This window comes from Carassius auratus, chromosome 13, assembly GCF_003368295.1.
Source record: "Carassius auratus strain Wakin chromosome 13, ASM336829v1, whole genome shotgun sequence".
NCBI lineage: Eukaryota > Metazoa > Chordata > Actinopteri > Cypriniformes > Cyprinidae > Carassius > Carassius auratus.
The window spans coordinates 23,231,054-23,254,205 of NC_039255.1; the positions used below are offsets into that span (position 1 = coordinate 23,231,054).

General features: G+C 38.8%; 2 protein-coding genes across 5 annotated transcripts in view; one reads left to right on the forward strand and one right to left on the reverse strand.

Annotated features, from left to right (window-relative positions):
* Positions 1–501: 501 nt before the first annotated feature.
* Positions 502–12,240, forward strand: LOC113113199 (leucine-rich repeat-containing protein 73-like). 2 transcript variants are annotated; one of them, XM_026279370.1, is made up of 7 exons: positions 502–568; positions 1,418–1,578; positions 5,562–5,684; positions 6,015–6,115; positions 7,483–7,678; positions 8,875–9,023; positions 11,892–12,240. In XM_026279370.1, the coding sequence occupies exons 2-6, from the start codon at positions 1,515–1,517 to the stop codon at positions 8,967–8,969; spliced, it is 579 nt and encodes a 192-aa protein (XP_026135155.1). In that variant the 5' UTR covers positions 502–568; positions 1,418–1,514; the 3' UTR covers positions 8,970–9,023; positions 11,892–12,240. The 2 variants fall into 2 exon arrangements, with proteins under 2 accessions (XP_026135155.1, XP_026135156.1); XM_026279371.1 differs by lacking the exon at positions 502–568 and having other exon boundaries at positions 1,320–1,578.
* A 3,733-nt stretch (positions 12,241–15,973) lies between these two features.
* Positions 15,974–23,152, reverse strand: part of LOC113113053 (tight junction-associated protein 1-like) — a 77,299-nt gene continuing 70,120 nt past the window's right edge. For all 3 annotated transcript variants that reach the window (XM_026279192.1, XM_026279191.1, XM_026279189.1), the window contains one exon: positions 15,974–21,164. In XM_026279192.1, coding sequence (XP_026134977.1) covers positions 19,728–21,164 — 1,437 coding nt within the window. In that variant the 3' untranslated portion in view covers positions 15,974–19,727. The remainder of the gene's footprint in view (positions 21,165–23,152) is intronic.

The window sequence follows — 23,152 nt, forward strand, 5'->3', positions numbered from 1 at the left end:
ATGCCTTGTTGACTCCAGAGTTTAGAGGATAATGACTGGTTCAAGCTGATAGAAAGACAACTCAAATAACCTAATAATAACTCAAATAATCACTTGTTTCACCTGAGGGATCTCTGGGCTACAGCAGCTCAATATAATTCACATGGGCTCACCAAAACTGGACAATCGAAAATTGGAAAAGGGTTGCCTGAGTCTGGATTTCTGTTGACGAGTCAGATATGGACAGAATTTGATGTAAACAACATGAAAGCTTACATGTTTCACCAATATAATACCTTTGTCTACATCTGTGACTAGAAATAATTAAAAGTTACACTTTGAAAAATATTATAGCTAGTAGTAGTAGTATTTATTTGTAGTGAGGACTTGTCAGTATGTATAGAAACTCACTTTCTGAAATAAGATGAAGTTCATAGGGTGAAGTATATGTGACAACTTGCCCCGGTGTTCTATTTCATGCAAGAGCTCTCGCCCATTTTCCGCTCACACGCGCGCTCAGCACGCTCGCGTCGCGTCGCGGTCAGGCGGATTTCTTCAAACCTGGAGTCGCCTAAAGCCTGTTTCTTTGGTGAGTTGGGAACAATGTTTTCTTAAACGTACTAGGCTATATAAAGTATAGATATTATTTGTGTTTATAAAATTAAAGTTTGAAGGACTCCCATTGACCTACATTGTTAGAAAGTTTGCTATCCAGGTCCTAGGGATTTCTATTATGTCAATATAATATTAGCTCAGTGAGGCTGGTCGTGTTTCTCAGATCGTTTGCATACTGAATTGTGATTGGTCTTTTCACAAACTCATGTTTTTTTGTTTGTTTGTTTGTTTGTAATTGTGTGTGACATATTCCATATTAATTGCCTGCATAAGGGAAATGTAGGCCTAACTGTCCCTGTCTGCTCCATCTATTTTTAACATGGTTTTCAGTGCTTCCCACAGCTTTGAAATATACTTGTGGTGGTAGCCAGGTGGAAAATCTTCCTATTACCAACACATGTGACAAATAATGTGTGAATTTTAATAATATTTTTATTTATTCAAATTCATTTTTATTACAGGCTTCTGTTAATTTTTTTTACATTGTAAATTATTACAGCATTTAATTGGCAGGGTTCTTGCTTTGTGATATAATGTGTGTGAAAAACTGTTTTTTTTTTTTTTTTTTTTCTGCAATTCCTATAATTTTACAGAAATGTACAACTTCTGTTGCGGGTATTCTCATAGTGATTTCACCACTAATTTCTAATTAGTTCAAATAATTGTTTCAAAATGCCACACTTTTATTATTATTATTATATATTTTTTTAATGCTGAACCAATAATTGAGACAATTTTGCTGCTTTGAAAGAATTGTCCTTTTCTTCAGGAAATGCACAGAACATAATTTCTGTCTCTGCCTCCTTTTCCTGTGCCTTTATAGTTTCCATGGAAGTCCACTTTTAGATGCAGGACAGGTCACCCTGCATGGAGCCCTCTCCACTCACCCCTCACTGGTGTCCTTGGATTTGGGTGACTGTATGCTTGGAGATGAGGCAGTTAGTCTCATTTGTGGCATGTTTCCTCCGGATGGAGCCAAATCGGGTAAAACATCTCAGCTTCACCAGGAAACAGTGTTTACTAAAGACACTTTCCATTAAAAAAATGTAATGAGATTAAATAAGCAGTTAGTTATATTATACATTATGTTAGAGTTCTTAGTGTATATTACAGGATTTTCAGTTGGCTGATTCAATACTCCAAGGAACCATTTGCTTATGCTAATATGCCAGAAATATATATAGTTTGCAAAACTGACAGATTTTTGTCGTTTTCGTACTTCTGCAAATCTCCCCAAACTCCACAGCTCTCAGCACTTTGGCACAATACCTTTGTGAGCACACATAGCTAATATAGAAAAACAAGTTTTGAAACATTTTCTTTGTGGCCTGGGGCAAGAAGCCCTCTTGGGTACTTTTGGATACTTGGGAACTTTTACAGAGTGTTTTAAATGACTTTTGATATTATTCTCAACCTCGACTACAGTTAAAGGTTTGCGTGTCTATTTAATAAGGAGAATTTGTGGACACATTCGTGTTTTTAGATTTGTGGAGTGAATATTGTAAATATTGTTTGGCATGTTGTTACTAGTGTTATAAGTGTTTTAAAGAGCCAGTAAGATGACAATTCTAAGCTTCCTATCACTGTTTAAAAGTCCTGGTTTAAATCCATCCAAGGTTAAAAAACATTGTCATTTTGTCAAAATATCATTTTAAAATGATCTTAATTCTCAGAGATCCCCAAACGGTTCGCGCTAAGCTGTTCAAAAGATTCAGTTTCCTTAAACCCCACCTTTCGGTAGCATACTGTGTTCTGATTGGTCAATGACATAGTCAGGTTTGATTGGTTGTTCCGCACACACCTCCACGGTAAACTATGCGTTAGCATCTGTTTGGGGTGAATTATGTCTTATTCCTCTCATCGCGAAGCAAACAGTAAAATAAAAAACTTGAACAGTCTCGCTGCTTTTTCTTCTGTGTGTGTGTATTCAAGCCGTGCGCTTCAGTTTGAATCTGAATAGCGCGTTCAGCGCGGGGGCGTGGTCACATTAGATATAATGAAGGGAGACGTGAAAAACGGACATCGCGTTGTTTTCATATGGATTACTTTATCACAGAATATCTGTTTTCGGCAGCACTTGTTTAGTTTTAAAGTAGACAAGCTTTCTATAGATATCTCTCTCATGTCTCTTCGTTGAGTATTCACGGAGTTACACTTCATTTTAATGACGTGTTTGTATATGACGATCAGCGCAGACAGCACACATACTGATAAGACGCTCGGGAGAAAACAGACACATAACTTCATAATCATACTTCGCGTTGTGATTCGGAGATGCTCGTTGTTCTAAATAAAGTTGGTAATGAACCCTCTTTCATGGCCAAACACTTTGAAAATCCCGCTGTACTCACCGAGATTAGAAAAGCAGTCATCAGTGAAAAAGGGATTTGTTGTACTGCTCTGGTATTGTGGTGAAAATGAATTTTAGCCATTGGTTTTCATTCTTTGGCAGTGAAAATAAAACAAACTTGCCCTTACAATTAAAAACACACTGTCTCCTCTACATGATGCTATCACACCAACCAGAGCGTCTGTGTGTGGGGGTGGGGCAGGTCAGAGTTCAGTTTCTCCCAAGACGGTAGGCGGAGATTATTATGCAAAGTGTTTTAGTGACGTACATAGAGATGGGCAAAAGATTTGAAATCTATAACGACTCGTTTCAGCGATTCAGAGTCGACTCCTTACTTTAGAAGCCAATAACTTTATAAATCGTGTACTTTTTGGTTTAATTATTTGCACATTGTTTACACTGATGGACAGCTACATCATACACAGTAATACAGGTAATTTTTGATTTCCCATCTGTGTGGCTCTTTAAATGTAATACTATTGTGATTCATTGGGTCATTATTGAGTAATTCCATGAGTTTGATGTACATGTTGTTGCTATTATGACATTTTTAGTTAAATATGTATATATGTGATAACGCCTTTTCTTTTTTTTTCTTTTTTTTTTCTTTAGTTTCCACCAAAATGAGTCTTGTATCTGGACAGTATTGAAAAGTCCTTTTGTAATTGTACGCAAAATGCAATATTCGCAGAGTTATTAGGTCATGTTTTCTCCCTTTTGTCCAGACCGTGACAAACATCACTCTCCCTTTTTTGCAGAATGCACTGTAAACAGAAACAACCAATCACAACACATCATTCCACGCACTGTAAACGGAAAAATTCCAATCACAGTGCACCATTCCACACACTGTAAACAGAAACAACCAATCACAGCGCACCATTCCACGCACTGTAAACAGAAGCAACCAATCATAGCGCACCATTCCACGCACTGTAAACAGAAACAACCAAAAAACAGATGGAAATTATTCAGATGGAAATTATTCAGATGCATTTAATACACTGAGTCATAGATCATTGACAATTCAATTATGAGCGCGTTATTGCATAGCTTGTCAAGTGTTAGTGTTTTTATTAATGACACTTATGTTTTTGTTAATACAGCACATATCACTAGTCAACTAAATTAATGTAACATGGCAAAGATGAATGCACTTTTGGAAGTTGACTGTAAGGGAAATATCACTTTGGAATTTCTGTGGCCTAATGTGATGTTGTTCATGATTAAATTTTATTTTATTGCTGTAATTAATTTATAGCATTAACAAGATGACCAGTTGAATTCATTTTGGAAGTGATGACTGGTGGATGTATTTTTAGTCCAGTGCCTGTATATAAGTATTGATTATGATATAATATAATTAGTATTGACCAAGTTCAGAGGCTGTATTTGTGGATCAACTTACTTTGTGTATTTTCATCAGTTTCAATATGAAAAAGAACTTTCATATTGATTGCTATTAAAACCTAAATATGCTATGTTAAAGTTTGAAACAGAAAACAGTGGTTTTGATCTTGCCACTTTCTTGCTAAAGAAAACACATTTTTACTCAAAATAATCAAAATGGATTTATTGTGGTTTAGAACCCCTCTCTCTCTCTCTCTCTCTATAAATATGTGTGTATTATACACACATATATAAATATACAGTACAGACCAAAAGTTTGGACACACCTTCTCATTCAAAGAGTTTTCTTTATTTTCATGACTATGAAAATTGTCGAGTCACACTGAAGGAATCAAGGGCTATTTGACCAAGAAGGAGAGTGATGGGGTGCTGCGCCAGATGACCTGGCCTCCACAGTCACCGGACCTGAACCCAATCCAGATGGTTTAGGGGTGAGCTTGAGCGCAGACAGAAGGCAAAAGGGCCAACAAGTACTAAGCATCTCTCGGGGAACTCCTTCAAGACTGTTGGAAGACCATTTCAGGTGACTACCTCTTGAAGCTCATCAAGAGAAAGCCAAGAGTGTTTCCACATGTGTTAATTCATAGTTTTGATGCCTTCAGTTTGAATTTACAATTTTCATAATCATGAAAATAAAGAAAACTCTTTGAATGAGAAGGTGTGTCCAAACTTTTGGTCTGTAGCCTACTGTATATAAATATATATATATATATATATATATATATATATATATATATATATATATATATATATATATATAATTGAAATTGTCATAATAGCAACAATATATACACCAAACCCATGGAACTATTCACTAATAACCCACTGAATAACAGTATGTTTTACACTTAAAACATAATAATAATAACACTAGTAACAACATGCCAAACAATATTTTCACTCTGCAAATCTAAAAACATGAATGTGTCCACAAATACCTTATTAACAAACAGACACGCAAACCTTTGATAATCTACATAGTATAATGTCACAGCTTACTATTATCCAGAGACATGAAATTAGATTAATTAACTTCCAAATGTTCCAAATGTTGTTGTTCTGATTGTAAATTTTGAGAGTGTTTTTTCTGTGTGTAATTTGGGAAAATGAAAAAATACTGTAGCAGCAGTAGCTTTAAATCGAGCAGCCGGCTCGGATCTATGGTGAATTAACAATGCTCTTTTATGTGATCAATAACACTGCACAGGTCTTAAAGATCTTACACTGAGTGCCAACCCAGCTGTCAGCACACAGGGCTGGGCTCCACTGGCCATCGCCGTGGCTCATAGCTCACAGTTACGGGTCCTCAACCTCGACTACAACCTCTTAGGTGAGCTCAGTTTTGACATATGGATGTATGCTGATAAATAGTTATATTTTCCTTTTTAATCAGTATTAATAAGCTCAATAGTTTGTAAAGTTAATTGTGTGCCTTAGTTTGATATAAATCTATTTAAGAATTAATTCAAGGAAGCAAATCTTTGCCTGAAGTACACGGGATGGTGTAGATGATATATATATTGAGACATTTATTTGAATGAAACCAAGCGTGCAAATCTTTCTGCCGGAGAAATGCTGGGTTTGCACTTTGAAAAGCACTTGGTTTGCACCTTGCATTTAGAGTCTCTGTCTCAGCTTTTCCGATGCCTGTGCTTTCCAGGGGGTCACATCGCTGGGATGCTGGCTGTCTCTGTCGCATCCAGTCGAACTCTTGAAGTCCTGGACTTGGAGGGAACAGGCCTCACCAATCAGTCAGCACAGGTACATTCCAAACTCAGAAGTGCTTCATGAAACATGCTGCCTTTTGACTATATTCATTTCTTAACATTTACATTATATATAGTAAAATTCAGGCTGATAGCATGCCTTAAAGGGCTCAGAATTCCACAGAAGAAAAAAGTTATGACAATGTTCATTTTTAGGTTAACTGGGAAGGAAGAAAATAGTATGATCTCCAAAACTAATGTTAATGCATATTAAAATCCAATTCTAAATTCATTGCCACTCCTGCATCACAGATACTCTTTACTTGTTGATTTAAATGAGTGGTGAATTATTTGTAAGATCATGTGGTGAGGAAGTGCTGTGTGATGCATGTAATGTAATCTGTGCGGTGGCTTCGCTCATTTTGCCCTTGAAAGGAGATGTAGATCAGATATAAACCAGATGATTAATCCAAAAGCTTTTCCTATCCCCACCTGCTGAAAAATAGCACTTGTGGGGGAAAATAATGGATTTAGCACAGCTTTAAGCCATAATTCCTCTGTAACCCTCTTGTGACTGCGGCCTCATTTTATCATATTTCTCCTGCGAAACAAAACATGAGATGTTAAACTGAATGTCTGGGTTTATAAATCTTTATTTGCGTTTCATGAAAGAAGGTCAAACCAACACCACTTATCACTAAACAGAAACTATTCCTTTAGAAGCTCTCTCATCTTTTCTGTTTTCTTTGAGACTTTCAACAGGAGGTAGAATATTTCATAATTCTCCACTAGAGGGCAAAGTTGTACAGGAAATGTCTTATTCATGCTCTCAGTGTTCCTTCTCACACTTCCATGTGAGTTGTGCTCCATACATTGTTATGTTATTGACAATAGATATGTTTTTCGCTAATGTGACTGCACCTTAAGGCATACAAACACTCTGACCCAACACTTATCATTATATTCTACTAATTGTCCACCAATTGCATGCTTGTTTATTGAATATTTTGTCTAATTTAGAGCTCTTCAACTAAAATTGTTCGATGTTCCAGTAGTGAACCCTCCTCAACAGCTGAGGTCCAGACTAGTATATACCTAAGAACATGAATCACCCTGCACTTGTTCCAAACCTGTATAAGTTTCTTCTCATGTCCTCAACAGAAGAAGTTATTTTGAATAATGCTGGTAACCAAACAGTTGACGGTAGCCATTGACTTCCATAGTAGTTCCTGCTATGGAAGTCAAAGGCTATCGTCAACGGTTTGGCTATAAGCATTCTTGTTGGTCAGGTAGCAACATCTTGCAACCAACAGCACCCAAGATTTCATTGCACTTCATTTCCTCCCAATTCTTTACAAGTAATGTTTCATGCTTTGAGTATATTCATTTTGGTCAGGCCTTTCCCTGTCTCTCTGTGATCAGGTCTTCCTTGATATGGTGGAGAACTACCCCACCAGCCTGCGTGTGCTGGTTCTAGCCAAGAACGACATCAGTCCTGAGCTGCAGCAGCAGATCTCAGATCTCCTCTCTGAAGGTGAGGAGGAGGAGGGTAAGGATGGAGAGGGATGCGGATGCTCGGTGCCCCCCAGGGAGAAACCCGCCTGGGTTCCCCACAGCAGTAAGGGCTGACCAGCCTCTCTCTCTCTCTCTCTCTCAGCCTGTTCTCTTTGCTTCAAGACTGTTCATTTAAATTTCTCTTCCACTTTCTCTTTCCCTCTTTGTGTGGGGATGACTTTCCTGGAGTAACTGCTTCTAAGAGGTTGGGGCAAAAGGGAAGTACAGAAACTGACATTACTCGTGCATTATTTAGGAGCGATCCTTTCTACTTACGAAATAGAAATATGAATTGCTTATAAAGGCAGAGTTGTGAGTTTTCTGTCCGGTATATCATAAAGTCATTATGGTACTTAAAGGTAAATTTGAAAGGAATAGTTCAGCCAAAAAGGATTATTCTGTCATCGCTCACCCTCATGTATCTCCAAACCTATTTGACTTTCTTTTGTGCGCAAAGGGTGAGTTTTAGAAGCAAATCCTGACCATTCATTTCCATGTAATGAAAGTAAATGGGGACTGAAGCTGACAAAAAAAAAAAACACCTTAAAAGTATTTCATCTCATAAAACCAATCATAACCATCTTTACAGAAAGACTGCGATACTTATTATCAGAAGAACAGCCCAAATTTTTGTTATACGTTAAGGTTTTGGTACTTTTATGTTTGTTTTTTTTTTGTCATTTTGGAGCCTGAAAGACCCAGTCCCTTCTCAATTCTATTACTGCACATGCCTATTCAAAAGTTTGGTGTCAGTATTATTATTTTTTTTAAATAAAGAAATTAATACAGAAAGGACATTTAAGACATTTACACTGTTATTTATTTTTTTTTTTTTCAAATAATTAAATTGCAATTATTCAGCAGCACATTTGTTTTTAACAATGAAAATAATACAAATATTTCCTGAGCAAATCAGGATATTAGATCATGTGACACTGAATACTGAAGCAATGGGGCTGAAAGTGCACATAAATATTGATTATCTGAAACTGTAATAACATTTCACTATATGAGTTAAAATATACTGGATTTTTGATCAAATAAATGCAGCTTAGGTAAAAATATGAACAGTAGTGGCAGGATATTCTCCATAGGATATAGCACTGGCTAAAAGAAAGTCAAACAGATTTGAGGGTGAATAAAAGATGAGAGAATGTGAACTATCCCCAGAAAGAAGAATCTTTAGCAGAGCTGGAATAGCCTTTTCCTGTCCTCTTCAAACATTTCAGACGTTTACCAAACTGTCTCTGACCCTTCCAGACTCCTCCAGCTCGCAGATGGTCCCGATTACTTCAGGACTGGGTGAGAGCTTTTTGGCAGAGAAACTGGAGCTGTTTTGTGCTTGCACTGGATAGGATAAGGATAACTGCTCAAATTTACCAGCCAAATCCTGCCCCCTTCATGTCAAGGTCAGACTTAAAATTTAGGGGGAGGAATTATTATTATTCTTCGTATATACAGGGGTTGAGTGTGTGAGAGAGTGAATGTGTCTGAGAGAGTGAGTGTGTGACAATGAGTGATTGTGTGTGTGTCAGTCAGTGAGTGAGTGTGCGAGTGAGTGAATGTGTGAGTATGAGAGTCAGTGACTGAAAGAGAGTGTGTGACTGAGTGAGTGTGGGTGTGTGGGTGAGTGAGTCTGTGAGAATGAGTGAGTAAGATTTGTGAGCGAGTGTGAGTGAGTGAGTGTGTGTGAGAGAGTGAGTGTATGGGAAGTGTGAGTGTGTGAGAATGAGTGTGTTAGAATGAGTGAGTGTTAGTGTGTGTGTGTGTGTGTGTGTGTCAGTCAGTGAGTGAATGTGTGAGTATGCGGGTCAGTGACTGAATGAGTGTGTGAGTGAGTTAGTGTGTGAGTGAGTGTGTGTGTGGGGGTGAGTGACTGTGAGAATGAGTGAGTGAATGTGAGTGTGTGAGATGTGTGAGCGAGTGGAAGTGTGAGAATGACTGTGTGTGAGAATGAGTGAGAGTGCTAGTGTGTGTGTGTGTGTGTGTCAGTCAGTGAGTGAGTGTGCGAGTGAGTGAATGTGAGTGAGTGTGTGAGATGTGTGAGCGAGTGAAAGTGTGAGAATGACTGTGTGTGAGAATGAGTGAGAGTGCTAGTGTGTGTGTGTGTGTGTGTGTCAGTCAGTGAGTGAGTGTGCGAGTGAGTGAATGTGAGTGAGTGTGTGAGATGTGTGAGCGAGTGAAAGTGTGAGAATGACTGTGTGTGAGAATGAGTGAGAGTGCTAGTGTGTGTGTGTGTGTGTCAGTCAGTGAGTGAGTGTGCGAGTGAGTGAATGTGAGTGTGTGAGATGTGTGAGCGAGTGAAAGTGTGAGAATGACTGTGTGTGAGAATGAGTGAGAGTGCTAGTGTGTGTGTGTGTGTGTGTGTCAGTCAGTGAGTGAGTGAATGTGAGTGAGTGTGTGAGATGTGTGAGCGAGTGAAAGTGTGAGAATGACTGTGTGTGAGAATGAGTGAGAGTGCTAGTGTGTGTGTGTGTGTGTCAGTCAGTGAGTGAGTGAGTGTGCGAGTGAGTGAATGTGAGTGAGTGTGTGAGATGTGTGAGCGAGTGAAAGTGTGAGAATGACTGAGTGTGTGAGAATGAGTGAGTGCTAGTGTGTGTGTGTGTCAGTCAGTGAGTGAGTGTGTGAGTGAATGTGTGAGTATGCGAGTCAGTGACTGAATGAGTGTGTGAGTGAGTGTGTGTGTGAGTGTGGGTGAGTGAGTCTGTGTGAATGAGTGAGTGAGATGTGTGAGCGAGTTAGAGTGTGTGTGAGTGAGTGTGTGTAAGAGAGTGAGTGTGTGAGAATGAGTGAGAGTGCTAGTATGTGTGTGTGTCAGTCAGTGAGTGAATGTGTGAGTACGCGAGTCAGTGACTGAATGAGTGTGTGAGTGAGTGTGTGTGTAGGGGTGAGTGAGTCTGTGAGAATTACTGAGTGAGATGTGTGAGCGAGTGAGAGTATGTGAGCGATTGAGTGAGAGTGAGTGTGTGAGAATGAGTGAGTGTACGAGTGAGTGAATGTGTGAGTATGCGAGTAAGTGACTGAATGAATGTGTGAGTGAGTGTGTGAGATGTGTGAGCGAGTGAAAGTGAGTGTGTGTGAGAAAGTGTTTGAGAATGAGTGAGTGTGTGAAAATGAGTGAGAGTGCCAGTGTGTGTCAGTCAGTGAGTGAGTGTGTGAGTGAGTGAATGTGTGAGTATGCGAGTCAGTGACTGAATGAGTGTGTGAGTGAGTTAGTGTGAGTGAGTGTGCGTGTATGGGAGAGTCTGTGAGAATGAGTTAGTGAGATGTGTGAGCGAGTGAGAGTGTGAGTGAGCGAGTGTGTGAGAGTGAGTGTGGGAGAATGAGTGTGTGAGAATGAGGGAGGGTGCTAGTGTGAGTGTGTTTGTGTGTGTGTGTGTGTGTGTGTGTGTGTGTGTACGTCAGTGAGTGAGTGAATGTGTGAGTATGCGAGTCAGTGACTGAATGAGTGTGTGAGTGAGTGTGAGTTTGTGTGTGTGTGAGTCTGTGAGAATGTGTGAGTGAGAATGTGTGAATAAGATGTGTGAGAGAGTGAGTGTGAGCGAGTGAGTGTGAGAATGAGTGAGAGTGTGTGTCTGTGTAAGTCAGTGAGTGAGTGTGGGATTGAGTGACTGAATGAGTGAGATGTGTGAGTGAGTGAGTGTGTGTGAGTGAGATGTGTGAGTTAGTGTGTGTGAGAGAGTGAGTGTGTGAGTGCTAGTGTGTGAGTGTGTGTGTTAGTGAGTGTGCGAGAATGAGTAAGTGAGAGTGTGAGTGTGCGAGAGAGAATGAGTGAGTGTGTAAGTGCAAGTGTGTGTGGGTGTGAGTGTGCAAGTTACTTAGTGAGTGTGCGAGTGAGTGTTTGAGTGAGTAAGTGTGTGAACGAGTGAGTGAGTGAGCGAGTGAGTGTGAGTGCGAGCGAGTGTGTGTGTGAGTGTTTGAGTGAGTGAGGTGACATGTAACCAAGTATGGGTCACTCACTCAATAATTGAGTAAATAACTGTAAATAATTGTTTCTTAGAAAAGTAATTACAAAGCTAAATTATAAAATGATTTCAATTAGAAACAATCTACATATTTATTTGTTGTGAAGCTGTGTAATAAGTGACTGTGAATTGTACAATGACTGTACATTGTTCCTCACTTCCATCGCTTTCAACTGACCAGCGCTGGTTTTATGATCCAGACAGGCCCTTCTCTCCAGTGAACACCTGTCTGTTTCCATTACACAGGTGTGTGTGCTTCAGTGTGGTGTCTGATGTCCTCTAATGCTGTTTGATGTAACCATCTTTTCACAGTCTCATTCAATTGGATTCAGGCAGTTGTGCAGCGTAAATACGATACTCCTACTCGGAACACATCCAAGCATTAAAAGTGCTGTGGCGCAGTGAAAAAAGGCAGACATTACCATTACAGTCACATCGCCGTCATGTTTCAGTGCTTCAGTACTGTTACAGCAGCTCCTGTGCAAAGCTGATGATGTTGTTTATACCATTTAGAACAACTGTGATCCACATTAAAGCCTTCTCAGACCTTTGTGCTTCATGCAGTTTTAACCTGCTCTTTCTTTTTCACACAGCAGTGTGATATGGTTAAAAGCTTGCTGTTTTTAGTGATTTGTTTTTCTTACGAAATCACCTTTAGAGTCAGTGCAGTTTTGAGCATTTCCGATGCAGCTGAGTATTAAAAGAATCTGTGCAGATTAAATAATTGAATCAACCATAGTTCACAAGCTTTGTGTAGCATGAAGGCAAAAAAACAAAATTTCCACTAAATCTAGGTTTACAAGTAAAAATCTTGTCTTTCTTTTATGATGAGGAGCAGAATGGCCAGAGCAAATAATGGTACAGTACTACATGCACTATTTTATGTACAATAGTATGCATTATTTATTGTAACAATATTCATTATCTACATATATTTGCTTTAAAATGGCTTTGCACACCTGAAACAGCTAATCCAGGATTTGAAGATTACTAAAAACTAATTGCAAAATAAAAAATGACTAGAGAACTAGATTCAGGTGTGTTGAAGCAGGATTGATCCTTTATGTGTGTGTGTGTGTGTAATAATAAAAAGTCATAAACAGTAATATTTGGCCAGTAATTTGCACATAAAATCCAATTTTATTAATTTTTCTAATATATTAGGTTCAGAGTCACTTTTTTTTAAATCAGAGGAACTATTACCATTTTAGCTCTGTGCGTTATTAGCTGACAGACACAGCTCAATGTTTTCTTCATTCTGAAAAAATCATAATAATAACAATCGTTGGCAGGCATATGCATATAAAGACTGGTCCTCATTAATAACTGTTGCATAAAGACAACAATTCTCTTGCAATCATGCTGTTGGTCTGAATATTATGTCAGTCAGTACAAAAGCACTCTTGTTTGTGTGATTTTACTTAAATATATTGTGTTTAAAATGTATAGAACAGAGATACAGACTGAATAAAGAATAAAGAATAGTTTGATTTCACTTTTTCTCCACTGTGCATGTAAAGGATGGCAGTAGGGAAATGCATTGAAACGTTTTAAAAGTTTGCAGTATTTTTTAGAGGATCTGATTAAATATGATCAGACTTTTTCATTATTTTAAATATCAACTGATTTCTTTTCTAAAAGTACAAATTTGAAGCTACATTTCTTTGCAGGAGCTCCAATGCTTGAATGTCTGAAACAGGGCTGGAAATATTCTGGGGCCTGTGGCAAAAAATGTCACAAAAATGAACCAAAATGCCTCACAAATTCAAGGCAAAGGGGCAAAGATGCCCAAGTACAATTAAATCAAATATAATACATGACCCTGGACCTTAAAGGGGTCATGATGTGATTTCAAATGTTCCTTTCTCTTTGGAGTGTTACAAGCTCTTGGTGAATAAAGAAGATCTGTTAAGTTGTAAAGACTGAAGTCTTAAATCCAAAGAGATTCTGGAAAAATTTCCATCTCAGGCTTGAGGCATTCAGCCAATCACAACGTGCTGGATAGCCGGCCAATCACAGCACACCTCATTTCTTAGACCGATGAGCTTTGTAAAGTCGACCCGTTTCAGGAGGCGAGGCATAGAGGAGAAACAATAATGTACAGTCTGTGGAAGATGAACTGTTTTTTTTTTTTTTTTTTTACCTTAAACCGTATAAACATATTTCACTACACCAAATACAGTACACAAAATAATGTTCTTTTTAGCAGCATCATATGACCCCTTTAAGTCTCTGGGGTATATGTATATAAACAACCAGAAAAAATGTGTATTGGTCAAAATTATAGATTTTTATTTTATGCCAAAAATCATTAGGATATTAAGTAAAGATCATGTTCAATGAAGATATTTTGTCAATTCCCTACCATAAATATATCAAAACTTTTTTTTTGTTTTGATTAGTAATATGCATTGCTAAGAACTTTTTTCTCAGTATTTAGATTTATTTTTTTGCACCCTCAGATTCCAGATTTTCAAGTATCTCAGCCAAATATTGTCAGATCCTAACAAACCATCCATCAATGGAAAATTTATTCAGCTTTTTTTTATTTATTTATTCATGTATAAATCAAAATTGTTGACTTTATTTCAAAGGTTTTGTGGTCCAGGGCCACATATGGCTGTTGTGATGTAAAAAAAAATAAATAAAAAAAATTAAAAAAAGGGTTTAAAATGCATGAAAAATGTCAGGACTTCTGGTCAGGAATCGAATAAAGAAATGGACACAAACACCAATCTAATGTCTATATCTCTCATTCAGCAGTTGCCAGGAAGGGCAAATAATAAGGCTGCAGATCGTTGTCTATAATTAATGAAAGGTATCTAATCAATCTACCAAGCTGCTAAAGAACTGAGACAAATGGAAAGCCAATTTTCCAGTGGTTAATGCTGTAATGAATCCTCTTCAGTGACCGGAGTATGCTAAAGGATTCAGCATGATGAAATAAGCATTAGTCTAAACTATATAAGAATCTGGATGGAACTGAAAGGAGATTTGAAGCTGGACACACAGTGCACAAAAATGCTGAATGAGTCTGGAATCATCTCGAGTCTTTGTTGATATGCCAATAGTTGTAATTGAATCATGAATCATCGCTGAAAACACTGATTCATTAAGGAATCAAACAAAGCACTACTGTGTCCATTTCCAAGATGCAATGGGTATGCCATTCTACACAGCTATGGCTTTTACGTTGGCTGAGCAAAACAGTAAGTAGCTAACAATTTTATGTCAAAAATTTCAGTTACAGTTTAGACTTTCGGTTTATTTAACTGCTGAAATAAAGGGGAATTTTAGCAGGTGCATTTTTTTTTAGCCTTTCACATGCCCTGCAATGAAATGTGTCCCCATATTTCTAGGCCTTTACTCCTTTTTTAATGTGATTATGGATGGATATAAAATGTCAGAAATACACACACACTCCTGATTATATGACCTTTGATATCATCAAAATTATAAGCCTATTTAACGATAGTAAGAGTAATTTCCAAACACAAGCATTCAAATAACATTTGAAAAGGTAAAAGTAGAGTTTCATCATTGGTTCTCATTTTTTTTTTTTTATAATTTTGTAATATTGTTTTGAACCACATGCTATAGTTACAATTAACAATTTGCACAGTGTGATTTTTGGTTAAATGAATTAAAACCACACCGAAAATCATAATCATCAAACTAAACAATAATTAATTGGAATAACAGTATATGGAACCGTTAACAATTAAAAAACAAAAACCTTCAAAAATGTCTATAGTCTTTTTTTTAACTCAAAAAGATTTGAATGATACTTTGACCACTGAAATAGGAAAATCTGGTCACCTTATCCAGGTGTCAATCGCATTTGGCATTTCATCTCTACAAAAACAATCCATTAGGCTGCATGAGATTACAAACTGCCTTTTGGTGTCATATTAGTTTTAAGTTATTGTAATCATAAACACAGTCTGGTTAGTAGCACAAATAGTGTTACAGTCGATTGCATTATTCTTCCAGTCATTTACATATAGCGTACATTAACAGAAAATATGCATGCTTTTGCATTGCAAAATAGGTTGGATATGATAAAGATCAGATAAGTCAGATAAAGATTTATCAGTAATATTCAGGTAACATGAAATGCCCCTGTATACTGAATAGGCAATTAAAAACTGCAACAGTTTTAGCACACATATACAAGAAAAAAAAAGTTTTTGACAATTACAACAACTAAGGACTGTTGGCACACTGTTGCTACCCACCCACTTAGGAGTACTGGACCCTCATGACCAGCAGTGGGCGCTCCTGCATCAGCACTGCCGCTCCACGGCTGGAATGACATCATACGACGCAAAAAAACACACATCCATGAATCATAGTAGGGTCTGGAGGTGACACTGCAAATATGTAGAGTTCAAAACGGTTGTTTAAAATAGCTTTATTTGTTTTAAAATATACATCAGTTTACAAATTCAGAAAATAAAATTAATCCAGTCATAAGAATTTTGTTTTTTTTAGGGGAAAAATCTGTGCATGGTACATCTACACAACCATGGAAGCTTTACCTGATCAAGTAAAAATCTAAATAAATTTTTAACCATGGTGAAAATGACAAAACTAATGTATGACAAGGAAAAAAGCACCATGTTGCTACAGTTTTAAGACATGTAAGACTGGCAGACAATGTGTGCACCAGAAACCTGTCTGAGGAATTATGGACAAGCAATCTGAAATGGGATTGAGTGAGCAAACATCAACATGAAATTGGTTTTTGCACCCTTAGAAAATCCCCTTATAATCGTATGAAATTCCACCACCATGTTAAAGCATCAGGACAACAAGATCAAGTATCACAAAACTTAAACTCCAACAATTGAAACATCAAAAACAATGCAGAGGTTTAACAAAATAAAGTCAATGAATCACAACCAACAAAGCAGAATCCAGATTTCTCAAAGAACTGCAAGGACAAACTCATTTTACTTGCATGATGTTACACATTTTCAAGAAAAACAGGATATAAAACGACAAAAATTAGGGCAGAACTTCATTTTGCCATTCAGGAATTGATTGGGTCGACAGGGTTGCCAGGTCTTCACAGCAAAACCCGCCCAATTTCTACTCAAAGCTAGCAAAAAACTAGCCCAATTGCTTTTCATGGACGAACCCCGGTAAAATTGCATTCCAGGGGTAAAATAATTTTTTTTTGGTGTTCCTCCCCTGGTAAAAATCACATTCCAGGTGCTAAATATCACGTTATTGACAAGATGGAAAAAGAAACCCAAAGAAGATAACATGAATTGAATGCTCTTTTCCATCACTGAGACGTCAGCTTTGGGTACAGTAGAAGACAGAGGAGTGATGGTTGGAGGATAACCTTGACTTTTTTTTTTTTATTCTCTATGATTTCAGCATGACTTGTGCACAGCCTGCCAGAGGGTCACCTTGGATTACAGAAGATGTGCACGTCTCTTATGCGTACGATTAAATTTGAGTTATTAAAGTTGCATGAGAGCAGAGGAGAAAGGCTTATTTATGCACTCGGTGTATTGCACATCCTGACCATTGTCCTGTCTTTTTTGTATTTATTTGCATGACCCATGTAACATCTGACAAGACTGAAATATTTAAGAGAGTCCATTTCGTCATGCGAGACCCCCACGGGTGTACTCTGCCGCTTTAAAGCATCACAGAACTATTTTAGAACATGATAAAATATTAATTATTCAGCATGGTGGGTAGTTACACTTCAATTAATCATGGGCTATTAATGGTAGTCCAATATATTGGAGAGCAAGACCAATAACTACATACGAAGACCACAGAAGAGTAACTGTAGACTTCGATCGCACATTCTGTCCTTCACTGAGTTACATATAGCTGAATTATTCAAGGCAAGGAGTGCTGTGGCAGACCAGCTATGAGGTGAATATATATACAGCAAGCATTTTACAAAAGTCTGATGTCCTTCTAGGATTACTGTTAAAAAGTAATACATGCTGCTGTACCTTCCGATTCGATGATATGTTCATAAATAAGAGACAAACCCCAAAAATCATACTCTCTCGTATGTGTATCACCAGTAGGGCAAATGTCACTATGGGTGGAGAGAATGGCGATTTTTAAAAGTACACTACTGCAGGAAGTACTTGACCCAGGGTGGGACATCTGGATAATGACTGGTCAACAGACTAAAACTAATTAGAAATAAAAAGAACACAAAGCAAGCACTTAAAAAGGCAACACAGAGTTTAATCGTCTCTAAAATATATCAAAAAAAGAAAATGAGGATGCTTGTAGTTGTTGCATTTGAAACTCAACGTTTGAAAAAAGCTGATAAATGTTAAAATGCTATTTGAACAAGACTTGAAATGACCGAAGAAGAAAAACAAAACGTGTAGAAAGTATCTTCTGGACAGACTGATCATCCATAAACATGAGAAATTAGATGTCCACACAAAAATACACACAGAAAAATGAACCAAATGATGCACATTCCCCTTAAAATACATACAACAGTACGATCGGCTAAAGAATAATAAAGGAATCGCTGAAAACAGATGCTGCATAAAGATGATTACATTCGTTAAGATCAAAACATGGCTTTTCTTAAAATCAGGGTTTAAGCAGAAATCATCTAAATAATGTGTTCTTGTCAGTGCCGCTCTCCAACAAAGGCATGTTTCTGGCTGAATCTCGGCTTTTTAGCTTGTTTTTATTTATTTTTAAAGTCGTCAGTAATGTAATCATAACAGACAGAATACTTTTTGTGGTGATTTTATACAGTACTATATGCATAGTTTTTGAAATGTTAATGTGCCCTGCCAGCCATCAGCAGCGAGGGGACACATTAACACCGCTCTAAATTGAAATACATGAAATACCAATGACACATATAAATGTTTTAGCCTTACTTGTAGAGAATTTATATATATATATAAACCTTTTCCAGATTAATATTTAAAATGCCAATACAGCACTGGTTGCATTTCTGTTGTAGTACTGTGTAACAACTACTGTGTAAAAATGTAAGGGATTGAATACCATGTATATAATTTCATGACAGGATTCAGTAACCTGAGCACTTCTTATACACTTCTGCAAGTGCTTAACTGCTTTGATGGAAGTAATGGGACACTTTAGACCAGCAAAAGAGAAATAAATACACAAAAAAACCTCTAGATATTTACTTAAAATCAAAATCAGTTTAAAATACCATTAGTCAAACAGGTGAGAATGAAAATCAGGAAGTACATCCAAGTTCTTGATCGTTAAAACATATACTTAACTGAATACATCAAAATCAAAAATCTTTCATAATTCAAATCAAGTATAAAAGCGGTCTTTAGGTTGGGTGTTGAAATACAATGGTAGATCAATAAAGAGAGGTAACTGAAAAATTGAGGTGAAGGATCCCCTCAGTTTATGCTGACAAAATGGTCTTTTAAAGGGTGTTGGAGATCCCCCTCTGTCAGAGCAAGGGTTAGGCACTGAAAATTGACAAGAGAGTCTCATAGATTACATTTAATCTTCTTCAGCCAGCGGAATGCCTGACACAGTGGTATCTGTGAAGCTGTGGCCATTTGGTGCATCCCAATCTCAACAAAGGACTTGTACTGGGATACTGGAAAGATGTCATTATCTGGGTAGAAAACTCCTACCCGAGGGCAAAAGCAAATGTTCCATGTCCGCACAGTGCCACACGGATCAATCCTAATGCTGCTCAATCTTGTTGCCTCTGAAGAACTCTTTCTCCTTCAGAAGTGTGATTGTTTGGTTATATCCTGCTGTTGCCCACTCAATCAAGTCACATCAAACAGAATAAAGTCATGTACTGGTGAAAATCAGTAATTCAGACTATGAGATTCTTTTACGATCTCTGAAGCACCATCCACTCAAAGCCAGACTGACTGAAGTTGCAGCTGGCACTTCGCCACAGTTTCCATCAATACTATAGGTTCCACAGATAAAAGAGCTCCATGCCTCAGAGAGAGGACAGAAGAGTTACAATGATGCCTCAGCAACAGCAGCATGATCAGGGATAACTACAGCAATGCTGATCCGCTTCCTTCCACTTGTTGGTTGTGTGCTGCTATGCCAAGCGATTGAAGAAGAAGAGCACTCAAGGTCAAACAAACCAAAAAAGAAGAGAAGATAATAAGCCTGGAAGTCTCAGTCCAGCAAGTTTCCATGCTCTTGAGCTCTGGTAAGGCTGTCTTTGCGGTGTAAATGATGAACCCCCATTCTCTTGGGGCTCTTCAGAGGTCGTGTGGAGCCAGTCACAGGGGGCTGGTCTGCATACTCCTCAAGGGCAGCTAGGACCCTTGAGCCAATGGCAGGAAAGTCCTGGGGTAGGATATCTCGCTCCTCAGCTGAACTTCCTGCTGAGCCAGCATCTTCAGCAATATCTTGACACTTAACAGAGGCTGGACTGCTCTCAATGGTGACCATAGTATCACCACTAGCACCATCATTCTCAAGTGGATCAAGGGCCATCAATAGGTGTTCACCCTCTTCCTGGAAAAAGTCACCACCATATTGTGTCTTTTTTGCCCGGAGGTCTGCCATGCTGCTGGTGTCTGTATCCAAACTGGACTCTCTACTTGCTGTCCAGCTCTGGGCTGAGGATCCCTCCTCACCATCAGAGTAAGCACCTCTCAGAGCCCCTACTCCTGATTTTCCATTGTGACTTCTTTGGAGATCTTTTACCGTCTCACTGCTGAAGGACGTGCGGTTGACAAGGCAGCCTTCTGTGGATGGTGCCATTCTTTCTACAAACATGCGCTGCCAGTTGGTCAGTAGGTCCTCCTCAGAGCTACCAGAGCTTGCAAAGGCGCTTGGGGGTTGAGGGGGGCTGCTAAAGGGACTTGAATGACTGGAGAGGGTGTCCGTAGCATCCATCTGTGGATGCGTGCACTGGTGAGAAGCATGCCCTCCACCAGAAGATGAGGAGGTCCCAGAGCGCCAACCCCCATCAGATACAGCAGGGCTACTAGGCACAGTGCGCTGCCGATCGGCTGCCTCTTCTTCGTTCTGTACAAGACTGAGAGAAATGGCCTGACGAGTAGCATAGGTGCAATTGGGCAGTGGGCTGTTTTTGGGAATCTTGACTTTGTCATCAGAAGAGAACTCAATCACTTTGCGACCAGGGTACAGCGGATTTGGTGGTGGAGGTGCTGGGTAAGGATTCAACTTTTCAAAAGAAGGGGCTGCCCCATCTTCTCCATTCGGACCATCCAGGCTGCCCTGGCTTCGACACATGCCGTTTACATGCTGCTGATCAGAGCCAGGTCCCACAGGAGACCTGGCATGAACAGGGCCCCCATTTTCACGGCCTCCATTGTCGTCTTGGGGTCCTGTCATGTCCACGTGTACAAACACATCTTCAGCCACTGGCCGACCTGCACTGGTGCTAGACTGGGCTGAGTTGAGCACCAAGGGCTCCGGTTTCTCAAGAACACGAGCGATCACCGAAGTGGGCACTACATCTGCAGGTGTCAAGCTTAGAGTGTCAGGATCCTGGGCTTGAGCTCCCTGAGAGCCCTGAGTCTTGTTAGGCAAGCTACTCTTCATGTGCTTGTTCACCATGTCCTGTAGCTCATATGGCAACTGCAAAACATTATGTAGAAAATAAACACACAAACAAATGTGAAAATGTTTTTTGTTTTTTTTTCGGCAGTAGAGTTCTTTTTTTTTTGACATTCAAAAAACTATTAAGTTTAAAAGAAATGAAAATGAAATGTTATCCACCAACCTGAAAAAATCCTGGATAATGAGAAATGTATTGTAACCAGCAACAGGCATTCAAATGGCTTTATTTGAATGGATAATTGGGGTTAATTCATTTTCTATGCATAAGACTTTTTGAAGACCAGCATTAAAATATGAATGCATAATTCTTACATCAAGTCATTTGGAGTCAAGCTCCAAAAAGGACAAGACAGTAGTATAAAAAAGTCCATACAATTTTCTGCTCCCAAGAAAGTACGTTTGGAATAGGTTTGGAATAACATCAAGGTAAATAAACAATCTCAATCTTTTTTCTTTTTTGGGACAACATTTGTTGTTATGAAATCAATGTAGCTTGCAAATTTTGTGGATGAATCATTTTTTTTTTGCAAGTAATCTTAAAAGGTGCAATTTCACTAAAATGCACTGGGATATAAATAGAATGTTTAATGAAAGCCATCGGCCATACTGCCCGAATGAAGGTTATCTCAGTCTTCATCATGAAAAGCAGAAAATAGTGTTTTTTCATTTAACACCATCCAATGTCTGCCCTCCCTGATGTGGGAAAGAATAAAGAGAAAGAACCTCACCTTAAATTAGATTATTATTGAAAAGGGGTAAGACAGAGAAAGAGAGAGAGAAAGACTAAAAGAAAAAAGGCAGATGACGAGGCCTTTATTTCATTCTGTAGTGTGACACAATTTAACGAAGCCAGGCCAAGTCATTGATTTGTGGAAAAAAGGTCCTGTGGGGCAGCAATTACCCAACAAGCCCTAACTTCCTCTGAGCGTGGGGCACGGGAGAATTGATCAGTCCGGACCACACTACCAAACATGAACCCCTCATTGCCTTCAATTTTAGAAATCCACATGATGCTCCCTAAATTAATTGTTCCAGGGGGCAGAGTGCATTTGTATCCCATGACCACAGCAGCATCACAGGCTAGTGTGGAAAGTCAGATGTTACCAAAAGTGCTGCAATACTCCAGTCACCACGGTACGTAAAACAAGACTTCTTTCTCCCACAGAAAATGAGGACAGCTCAGAAGTTTCCGGACCATTCAATGACCATCTGATGCATAACTGCACTTGCACTGAAACAATTCCACACATTCAAGATCACCTGTTTGCTCTTTTCTGCTCTCATGGTCATATACAATTTCAGACTTTACTTGCCCCTGATCTTTACAGAAAATGAATGGAATTGTGGTTGGTAAAGTATACTTCAGTCTTGATGCGAGCACTTAGCGTTTACATAGAGCCAAACACATAACCACTCAAAGTAGACTCCATTTGTTAGTGAGTCTCACTACACCTGACACATGCACACTAGAAATTGTAATCTTTGACCAGTATCAAAGCTATTTCTTTCCAAAGCCCCTTTCACACTGCCATTCCGGCAAATACAGGGGTAAAGTGTTCCTGCAATTATATCCTGGTCGCTAGATTTGGCACTTTCACACTGCCAGTGATGACCCGGTATATGTGCGTGCTTTCACACACAACCCTTGAAGATCCCGTAACGGCACGTGACATCAGCGCGTGACGTGTAATGTGCGAGTCGACAACGCTAGGCACATTATACTTTAACTGAAGCAAGCAAACGATCTCGGCGTCAGCTCGGAAAGTGAGGAACTAACTGATCTCTGCTTCATTACAGTTTGCACATGTTTTCGTCGCGAATGTTGATCTTCTTTCAAAACAGCCAGTTAAAGAGTCGCGCGATAACGCGCGTCATCACTTCGATACGGAATTAGATCTGGCTTTTGTTCACACAGCGCTCATACCGGGTCGAACCACACAATGTTACTAGGTCCCCGACCCGGGGTCAATTCGGTAATCAGTTCCGGGACGTGGTTGCTTTCACAC